This window comes from Aotus nancymaae, unplaced genomic scaffold (assembly GCF_030222135.1).
Source record: "Aotus nancymaae isolate 86718 unplaced genomic scaffold, 86718_ANA_hifiasm-v0.15.2.pri h1tg000014l, whole genome shotgun sequence".
In the NCBI taxonomy this organism is placed as follows: Eukaryota; Metazoa; Chordata; class Mammalia; order Primates; family Aotidae; genus Aotus; species Aotus nancymaae.
In genome coordinates this window covers 56,510,370-56,521,350 of record NW_026988425.1, presented here as the reverse complement: position 1 = coordinate 56,521,350, position 10,981 = coordinate 56,510,370, and the positions used below count along the sequence as shown (strand labels likewise).

The 10,981-nt window shown below is 37.3% G+C and overlaps 2 protein-coding genes across 7 annotated transcripts in view; one reads left to right on the top strand and one right to left on the bottom strand.

The window, feature by feature from the left end:
* The window catches only part of KIF2A (kinesin family member 2A), an 84,080-nt gene that overhangs the window by 12,233 nt on the left and 60,866 nt on the right, over nt 1–10,981 (bottom strand). For 2 of the 4 annotated variants that reach the window (XM_021673192.2, XM_021673193.2), the window contains exons 17-19: nt 7,841–7,954; nt 6,533–6,683; nt 255–356 (exon numbers count right to left, since the gene is read on the bottom strand). In XM_021673192.2, coding sequence (XP_021528867.1) covers nt 255–356; nt 6,533–6,683; nt 7,841–7,954 — 367 coding nt within the window. The remainder of the gene's footprint in view (nt 1–254; nt 357–6,532; nt 6,684–7,840; nt 7,955–10,981) is intronic. The other 2 variants (XM_021673194.2, XM_021673195.2) reach the window with 1 other exon arrangement.
* DIMT1 (DIM1 rRNA methyltransferase and ribosome maturation factor) overlaps nt 1–10,981 on the top strand; it is a 53,891-nt gene that overhangs the window by 26,181 nt on the left and 16,729 nt on the right. For 2 of the 3 annotated variants that reach the window (XR_010342593.1, XR_010342595.1), the window contains exon 13: nt 10,671–10,778. The exons of the other annotated variant lie outside the window; for it this stretch is intronic. The gene's annotated coding sequence lies outside the window, so the exon portion shown is untranslated. The remainder of the gene's footprint in view (nt 1–10,670; nt 10,779–10,981) is intronic. 3 annotated transcript variants of the gene reach the window in all.

The window sequence follows — 10,981 nt, the reverse complement described above, 5'->3', positions numbered from 1 at the left end:
AAATGGACAAACGACAAAAACCAATAAGGAGGATGGGAGTAAATAAAGTAGAATCTTTCACCATAGTGCAAAGAAATGTTATTTGTAGCCATCATTCACTGTATTCAAAATTTGTCATGCCATATGCCTTATAAATACACATATACATATATAAATACATATTTTTTTGAAGAATAGTGTGATATTTAAGAAATTACGAAAATTCTTCATTTATCTCAAGAAATATTTTGATGAAAAGTCCTGTCTTACTTTACCTGGAACACTGCCCTGTGATCTTCTACAACTTGTTCTTCCATTTCTACCATTTGTGAGACAGCTTCATGGAAAGTAAACAGTTGTGGAGAAACTTCTTCTTCCTTAAAATAAAAATAGTTAAGAAATTATGATACAGTGTGTACTTTAAAAGTTATAAAAGTAGTTTTTCAATATCATTTACAAAAATGTCATTTAGAAATTGAAGAGACTTGAATGGTGAAGGCTACTAAAATATATATGAAAGGCAAAACCCACAATTTCTTTCTTTGGGTAAAAATATGCAATTCTCAACAAGACAACTCAATCAGATGAGTAGGGAATAATTTTTACTTAGCCCAAGGTTTATTGCTGAACTACCCTAAAAGAGTGCTCTCTTTTGGAACAGCCTAACTTTTCAAAAATACTTTTATTGCAGGCTGTAAATGTACTGAAATATTTCCTTCGTATTGTCTACTTTTCACTAACAATTTACATGTGTATCTTAAGTTTCCTTTTTTAAAAGAGATATGAAGATAACATCTTTAGATGATGTATATTTACCAGTTTTTACAGAAATTTCAATGGACAATTCACAATTTTACTTCATCAACAAAAAACAGATATAGTTGACTCTAAAACAATACAGGTTTGAACAGTGCTGGTCCACTTATATCTGGCTTTCAACCGATGCAGATTGAAAAGACAGTATTTGAGATATGTGAAATCTTTATATTCAGAGGCCCAACTTTTCATGTTTGCAGGTTCCACGGGGCCAACAGTGGAACCTGAGTATGTGTAATTTGGGTATATTCAGGCAGTCAGGTGGTCCTGGAACCAATTCTCTACGTATAACTGAGGAACAAATACATACAATATGTTCATATTTTTGTCCTACAGCAAGTCAAAACTTCTCTGATCCCACGCCATGTTCAGATGATGATTTTAAAAAAACAAAACAAAACAAAACAAAAAACTCTGGCTGGGTGTGGTGGCCCACGCCTGTAATCCTAACATATTGGGAGGCCGAGGCAGGTGGATCACTTGAGGTCAGGACTTTGAAACGAGCTGGGCCATCATGGTGAAACCCCATCTCTACTAAAAATACAAAAAATTAGCTGGGCATGGTGGTGTGCGCCTGTAATCCCAGGTACTTGGGAGGCTGAGGCAGGAGAATCATTTGAACCCTCGAGGGGGTGTTGCAGTGAGTCAAGATTGTGTCACCACACACTCCAGCCTGGCGGACAGAGTGAGACACCATCTCAAAATAAAACAAACAAAAAAAAACTCTGATCTCTAGAGCATGTCTTAGATGCTGTTCCATTTTCATTTACTTTGTTAAGACAATATAGCCATAAGAATATGTACATATGCACCAATACCTAACTAAAGGCTAATGATGAGTCATCACAAGATAATGCCCCAGAGGTGGCAAAGGTGATAGAAATGCACACTCTCTCAAACATGGAGGCTGTAAAAACTCATGATGCCATACTCCCCTGGATTAGTTCTGGTCGCCTAACTAACCTCTCCAAATTAAGGCTCTACAGAGGCCCAACAGATGCAAGAATAAGATAGAAAGATATCCTATAGGGAGTGCTTATCTTGCTCTGGTTTTCCACATCTTTGGGATAAGTAACATATCTAGATGCAATGCACGGTTTGCTTTAAAGAATCTAAAAGCAACTACAGTCTCTCTTAAAAATTCTGGACACAAGTGATGGACTGAGACCAGGATCTCATTTTTAGTTTCTATGGTTCAAAGTTTAGAACTATTACTCTGAACTAGGTTTTCCCAGTAGTCTTGGAACTACTGACATTGTGTGGGTAACGTGAGAAGGACAGTACTGTGCACTGTATGATGTTCAGCAGCATTCCTGGCTCTACCCACTGTATGCTAGCAGCCTCACTTCACTGGTGACAACCAAAAATGTCCATACATTTTGCCTTGGGGGGCCAAACTATTCCTAGTTAAGAAACACTGCTTTAAGTTCTGCTTTAGTAATAGTGATTTGGAACACGGTAAAAAAAGCTAGTATGTGTATTTGTTACTCTAGAATATTTTGGACTAAATATCTGCTACAAAGTATTAGAACTAACTAAAGGTATGTTGTTTTCAAAGAATACTGTATTGCAGGTAGCAATCAGTTTAATTTATACAAGGTTTGGTGTTGGAATAAGAAAGATCTAAGTTTCAATCCTGGCTTCAGTACTTACTACTTATAAAATCTTGGTCAAATTATTTAAACCTTAGAATATCAGTTATAAAGTAGGGATAATTATAGTACCTACTACACGGAGTTGTGATGAGATCAGATAATAAATAAAATGCTTAGCAATGCATGTCATGTAGTAAGCAACTCATCAATGCTAACTTATTAACATGAGAAAATGCCATGATAAGACTTAGTGGGAACAGAAAGAAACAAAACTGCATAGAATATGCATTTTAAAAACACACCTTTACATCTCACACACAGAACACTCTCAGTACATTAAAAGCAATTATGTGACAATGTATTATATATACCTTTTTATTTCTTTATTCTTTCTGTCCTTATACAATGGGCATGTATTTTATTCTTTTTAGTAACTGGGGAATCAAAAATTTAAATTATAAAGTATTATTAAAAATTTCAATCATATAGAAAAGCAACCAGATTTAACAAATGTTAGCATTTTGCTGTTTGATTTTAATACAGTGCATGCATCCTTTCAATACAGATACATGGCTGGGCATGGTGGCTCACGCTTGTAATCCTAGCACTTTGGGAGGCCAAGGCAGGTGGATCATGAGGTCAAGAGATTGAGACGATCTTGGCCAACATGGTGAAATCTCGTCTCTACCAAAAATACAAAAATTGGCCAGGCATGATGGCATGCGCCTGTAATCCCAGCTACTTGGAAGGCTTAAGCAGGAGAATTGCTTGAACCTGAGAGGTGGAAGTGGAGGTTGCAGTGAGCTGAGATTACACCACTCCACTCCAGCCTGGGCGACAGAGTGAGACTCCATCTCAAAAAAAAAAGATGCATATGTCCACAGTTCTTTTGTTTTTAAGCCTTTTTTTGGGGGGAGGAGCGGGGGGATGGAGTCTCACTCTGCTGCCCAGACTGGAGTGCAGTGGCAATATCTTGGCTCATTGCAACTTGTGCCTCCCAGGTTCAAACGATTCTTGTGCCTCAGCCTCCTGAGTAGCTGGGACTACAGGCACATGCCACCACAGTAGGCTAATTTTTGTATTGTTAGCAGAGCCAGGGTTTCACCACGTTGGCCAGACTGGTCTTGAACTCCTGACCTCAAGTGATCTGCCCACCTTGGCCTCCCAAAGTGCTGGGATTACAGGCATGAGCCACCATGCCCAGCCTGTTTTTAAGCTTTTTAATAAGATATTTATTATATGTATAATTTTAAATGTTGTTTTTACCTATATTACTTTAAAATTTTCCCAAATTGTAGTATCAGACAAAAATCTGAGGGGGAAAAAAAATAAATAGTTTAGACTGGGGGCTGGAAACTTCCTTAAAGGGCCAGGTAATGTATGTTTTGGGCTTGTAAGCCACAGTCTCTGTACTGCTGTTACGGTAAGAAAGCAGCCAGACAACCCTTAAGAGAGTAAGCATGGCAGGGGATCCAAGATGGCTGATCACTAACAGCTCGGGCTCGTAATTCCCAGTGAAAGCGCAGAGAACGAGAGGACGCCACACTTTCAGACGAATATTTGTTGCTCACGGACTAGGAGATTCCCAGCAGAGGAGCACCACAGGTCGCCAGGGCGACTCTTGTGGCCGGCGTGGCGGTTTTGCTGGCACCTTAGTGCACCAGTTCTTGGTGCAGAGTCCGGAGATTCCCGGGCAGAAAAGCACCATCAATCTTAACACCGCTATTTTGGCCGGCGCAGTGCATTGCTCAGATTTCGGCGCTGGGAATCAACAAGTTGGACGTCAGCTCAGAGACCTAGTTAGAAAGTCGGTAATTACAAAGACGACAGACGGATAAATATATAATGAAGGGAAGAAACCAGCGTAAAAAGGCAGAGAATACTCAAAATCAGAGTGCCTCTCCCTCTACAGGGGATCGCAATTCCTCATCAGTAACGGAACAAGGCTTAATGGATTACGAGTGTGTTCCAATAACAGAAGCAAGTTTCAAAACGTGGGTGATAAGAAACTTCTGTGAATTAAAAGAACTTGTTCTAACCCAATGCAAAGAAACTAAGAACCTTGAAAAAAGGTTTGACGAAACGTTAATGAGAATGGACAATTTAGAGAAGAATATAAGTGAATTGATGGAGCTGAAAAACACAACAGGAGAACTTCGCGAAGCATGCACAAGTTTAAACAGTTGAATTGATCAAGCAGAAGAAAGGATATCAGAAGTCGAGGACCAGCTCAGTGAAATGAAACGAGAAGACAAGAATGGAGAAAAAAGGATGAAAAGGAATGAGCAAAGTCTCTACGAAATATGGAACTACGTGACAAGACCTAATTTACGTTTGATAGGTGTACCTGAATGTGACGAAGAGAATGAATCCAAGTTGGAAAATACTCTTCGGGATATCATTCAGGAAAACTTTCCCAACCTGGCAAGGCAGGGTAATATTCAACTCCAGGTAATACAGAGAACACCACAAAGATATTCTTCAAGAAGACCAACCCCAAGGCACATAATTGCCAGATTTATTAGGGTTGAAATGAAGGAGAAAATACTAAGGGCAGCCAGAGAGAAAGGTCAGGTTACCCATAAAGGGAAACCTATCAGACTTACAGCAGATCTCTCAGCAGAAACCCTACAAGCCAGAAAAGAGTGGGGACCAATATTTAACATCCTTAAAGAAAAGAACTTTCAACCCAGAATTTCATATCCAGCCAAACTAAGCTTTATAATCGAAGGAAAAATTAAATCTTTTGCGAACAAACAAGTACTTAGAGACTTCACCACCACCAGGGCTGCTTTACAAGAGCTTCTGAAAGAAGCACTATACATATAAAGGAACAACCAATATCAGCCTTTCCAAAAATATATCAATAAGCAAAGAGCATTAACACAATGAAAAATTTACACTAACTAATGGGCAAAACAGCCAGCTAGCATCAAATACCAGTATTAAACCTATATATATATTCTAATTGGATATAAAGCCAAAACCCATCGGTATGCTGCATCCAGACCCATCTCACATGCAACGATACACAAAGACTCAAAACAAAGAGAAGGAGGAAGATTTATCAACAAATCAGAGAGTAAAAATAAACAAATAAACAAAAAGCAGGAGATGCAATTCTCGCCTCTGATAAAGTAGACTTTAAAGCAACAAAGAGCAAAAGAGGCAAAGAAGGACACTATATAATGGCAAAAGGATCAATGTAACAAGAAGAGCTAACGATTTTATAGGTCAACGAGACAAAATTAACAAGGACATTCAGGACTTGAACCCAGACCCGGAACAAGTAAACTTAATAAACATTTACAGAACTCTCCACTTCAAATACACAAAACATACATTACCACCTCACACCTATTCCAAAAGTGACTACATAATTGGAAGTAAATCACTCCTCAGTAATCGCATAGCATTTCATAGGTTTAAATGAAATATTGGTTGGCTGCTTGTTTGTTATTTTCTTCCCTTATTCCTTCCTGTCTACATCAAGTATAATTATTGGTATAAAAGAGGTTTTCAATACCCATTACTAAACTGCATTCTAGCCTGGGCAAGAAAGCAATACCCCCATTCTCTCTCTCTCTTTCTCTTCCTTTTTCTTCCTCTTCTTCATTTTTTTTCTTTCTTTCTTTCAAAGAAAAAGAAAAAAAAAAAAGAGAGTAAGCATGGATATGTTCCAATAAAATTTATTTGTAAAAACAGACAGCTGGCCCACAGGCTGTAGTTTGCTGACCCCTGACTTATTTATTCATTTATTTTAAGAGACGAGGTCTTGCTCTGTCACCTAATCTAGAGTGCAGTGATGCTATGACAGCCCACTGCAGCCCAGAATTCCTCTGTTAAGGCAATCCTCCTGCCTTAGCCTGCCTAGTAGCTACAACTACAGGTGCATACCACCATACCTGGCTCATTTTTAAATTTTTTGTAGAGAAAGGGTCTCATTAAAATGTCTAGGCTGGTCTTGAACTCCTGGCCTCAAGCAGTCCTCCCACCTTAGCCTCCCAAATTGGTGGGATTATAGGCCTGAGCCACCACACCCACAGCCTGACTCCTCATTTAAATGATAGTTTTCAGTTAAGTTCTGCTACTGATGAAATGAACTAAGATTATATCATTTACAATTATAGTAAGTCACTCACATTTTGTTCACAAAGAAGTTTTAGATCATCTCTCTGAGGGGAACTCCCCACACCCCACTGTGTCTCTAAGTCATCAATCTGGTTTGGTGGATGGTGCATTATTGGACGAACATCACCAGCAGCAGTTGGATCTACAGTCAGTTCTTTCACCCTATAAATACATAAGAGGTATCAAAGTTAAAAACACTCATGCAGAGGAACAAGAAAATACCAACCTATTCAATATACACGCAATTCAGTTCAACATACTAAGATTGATGATGTCACCTTTATAGGTAAAATTTATCTGAAATCTGTAGAAACACATAAATGGTTGTTTAATTTTAGGAAATCTGCTTAGGCAACTTTATATAATTCATATTATATTAATTATATCAAATATAATTATTGTGCAAACTAAATGAGAATTAACAAAGTATGTAGATTCAGTATTCAAAGAAAAAACTTGTTGCAATTAAAAGCTTTTTTAATTTTCAATTTTTTTACTACTGGCTCATGAAAGTTGATGTTATTGCAATTAAATTATATAAACAGAAAAATGTAAACAATAGCAATTAGACCAATAAATGGATCACTGCTGAAACAAAACAAAAAACCTGCAGATTTCTGGTAGTTATCATGCTCAATTAAAATAGCTACATGTAAAATAATTTTATTTGTAATGTATAAAGATTATAAGATTTTAAGTTTTATCATTTTCAAAGTATTTACTCATTATACTTAAACTTACACATTTGGGAGAGTGTAAACTTTCTTTTCTTTAAAAAAAAAAAAAAAAAAACAATTTTTTTTTTTTTTTAAGTAGAGACAGGTTTTCACCACATTGGCCAGCCTGGTCTCAAATTCTCAACCTTGGGTGATCCACCAGCCTCTGCCTCCCAAAGTGCCGGGATTACAGGCATGAACCATATGCCTGACCAAGAGAGGGTAAACTTCCTATGTCAAGAGGCTCCTTGCAGACAAGGAAACTTGTAAGATCATACAGAATAAAGGCAAAGTCTTCATTTTAAGCAAGATAATTTATCTTTTAACAATTTATCTTTTAGTGGTAAGTATGCAAAAGTGACATCATCCTTAAAAATATGAGGGAGAAATAGGAAGCCTGAATTCTAAATCAACATTTTAAAGCAAATAGATTAATAAAAGACATAAGAATGCAGATCATGCAGTACAACCACCACCTGCCAAATGAAATGAAAATGAAAACTAAAATGGCTCAGGACAAAAACAGCAAATGAAATGTTTATACAAAGCACAATTCAAAAGAAACTATTAAAATAAACATTTTATTTATAGAAAGAAGTAGACCTGGTAATTGAAGGAGAAAAGTCGTCATATTCATAAGAAGGAGAGAGATCAGGGCGACTGCCACTACCCTGTGAGAAGGGAATGTCTGATGGACTAATTCCAAACTCCTTTACTCTGCAGCACCAAAACAGCAACAAATTAAAAGAAAATGCTCTTGTAAAGGCAGCAATGCACATTGCACATTTTCATTTAGTATTCACTTTTCTTTAGAAAAGAATATCGATATTGTTGTAACAATGTATTTACAGTATTATTTTACAAATAACATATTTTAAGACATGTTTGAATCTTTGTTCTATTGATCCCCTGCTCTATAGTCCTTAATCTTTCCTTTCTGGTCTATTTTCCTCTTTTCTCATAATCCTTCCTAGACATTTAACTAAATCACCTAAATCTGAAATGCCCCTTTAACTACATGACTGCTCAATCTAATTTTCTCATGTGGTCAGTACCATGACTATTTGTTTATTAGCATTCACGAGTCTTTGACATTTTTGCAGTCTTTTTCAAACAGGACACAAGGGAATTAAGTCCTATCCTGCCTTAAGCCATCCATTGTTTATAATGAAATAACTTCTTTCCTATGCATCCAGAATGGCACTGGCTATGAAATATTCTTGGTGTAAATGAGAAAATATTCACTCTACTTTCAGTGGTTGGTGATTCAGATGAAGAACTCTGGTTGAAAACAGCCTTTAGCAATGAAATTTAAAATTGCTTTTGCTAACATCTTTAATAGTTATATTTAACCAAATTATGACTTTTCTCACCCCATCTATGTAATTCATGTCCCCTTTGGGCCAACCCTATTACATACCAATATAAAATATTTATTAAGTACTTCCTGTATGTCAGGTATTAGGATTAGTAATTTTTAGGCATTATATTATTTCATCCTTCAACAATCTTTGATTTTATAGATGAGAAACATTTTTTATTCTCAAAAATAAGGTATCCTAGCTAAGGTCATTCACTGAGAATGTGGCATAACTGAGGTTAAAACCTAGCCCTGAGTACAAATTCTGTGTTATTTAAACACTTCAATATAATAACCATATTCTTTTATTTTCTTGTGACTTCTCTTAGGTTGAACTAAATGAAACTCCCTTCTTTATAGTTCAAAAACAAATATCAGTATCTTCATATAAATCAAACTAATGTATTTCCTCTACTAACAGTCTTTCTCTAAGCTATTGGTAATAGCTACTGTCAAAGGTTCAATATTGGATTCATCTGCCCTTTATCCTTCAAAGTTTATTTACCATACATGCTGAAAAATCCAAATATCTTTTTTATGTTTTTTTCTGGGTTTTTTTGAGACGCAGTCTCCCTCTGTCACCAGGCTAGAGTTCAATGGCACAATCTCGGCTCACTGCAACCTCCACCTCCTGGGTTCAAGCTACTCTCCTGCCTCAGCCTCCTGAGTAGCCAGGACTACAGGCGTACACCACCATGCCCGGCTAATTTTTGTATTTTTAGTAGAGATGGGGTTTCACCATGTTGGCCAGGATGGTCTTGATCTCTTGACCTTGTGATCCACCCGCCTCAGCCTCCTAAAGTGCTAGGATTACAGGCATGAGACACTGCGCCCGGCCTTTCTTTTTGAGCTAAGGTCTCACTGTATCACCTAGGTTATACTGCAGTGGCTCAATCACGGCTCACTACAGCCTTGACCTCCTGGGGTCAAGTGATCCTCCTACCTCAGCCTTTACCTTAACCTCAGCTGGAACTACTAGTGGCATGCCACCACCCCCAGCTATTTTTTTATTTTTTGTAGAGATGGGGTCTTATTATGTTGCCCAGGCTTGGTCTCAAACTCCTGGACTCAAATGATCCTCCTGCCTTAGCCTCCCAAAGTACTGGAATTACAGGCAGAACTACTATGTGTGGCCTGAAAAATCCAAATTTCTAATACTAACAACTATTTTCACTCCCACCCCATTTCTTATCTAAGTATTTTAATTTAGACACCCTATTAGCTTCATCTACACATTTTTTCCTCTATCCAAAGCTCTCTTGCCCAAGCCAAACTATACTACGTACAAGAATCATATTCTTCAAATATGTTACTAAAAGCTCCTAATCACTTTAATCACTCTTCTACCCAAGACCTAATCACTGTAACGTCTTTCATTACCCAAAGATTAATTATCTTCTGCTACAGGATAGAGACCACTGTCTGTTTCTCATATATCCTATAAATTTTTTTTTCCTTGGGACAACCATTCCTTCTACTCTGAAAGTTTTCCCCTGTATGCTCCTCTAAAATATCTTCAATTGTCTGGCTGGGTGCAGTGGGTCACACCTGTAATCCCAGCACTTTGGGTGGCCAAGGCAGGCAGATCACTTAAGGTCAGGAGTTCGAGACCAGCCTGGCCAACATGGCAAAACTCCGTGTCTACTAAAAATACAAAAAAATTAGCTGGGCATGGTGACAGGTGCCTGTAATCCCAGCTACTCGGGAGGCTGAGTCAGGAGAATCACCTGAACCATGGAGTCAGAGGCTACAGTGAGCTGAGATCACGCCACTGCACTCCAGCCTGGGTGATGCAGCAAGACTCTGTCATAAGTAAATAAGTAAATAAATAAATATTTCTAATTGTCATCTGATTGCAACTGGACTTGTCAACTTAATTACTACCAGTAATGTGTACTGTTAACAAACTATCCCACAATCCCCATAAAAAACTTTCAAAGTATATTATTTTGACTAATATAAGGATATTAAAAAAAAAAACGCTGCTTTGACATCTGTCTAACTGAATTTTAAAGACAGAACTGCTCAAAAGTAGCCATAGCAATAACAATTCATACACTTAATATATTTCAGGCGCTGTGCTGAACATTTGACATAGGTACCTCCTCAAAAACAATCCTTTAAGATGGACATGATCATTAACTCTCCATTCTAAAGATGAGGAAATATGGACAGAGAGAGGTTAGTAACTTTCCTGAGGCTTTGCTACCATCAAGTAGTGAGAAAGGTGTTAAATCTATTTCATCCCAAGAAATAACACTTCAATTACTGAGCTATGACTTAAATATAAAAAAATTTAAACACTTAAGAGAAATAGTTTCCTAAAAATATGGAAATTTTTACAGCAAAATCATTCATCATTTGCTTTTTTTAAAAAAATGGAA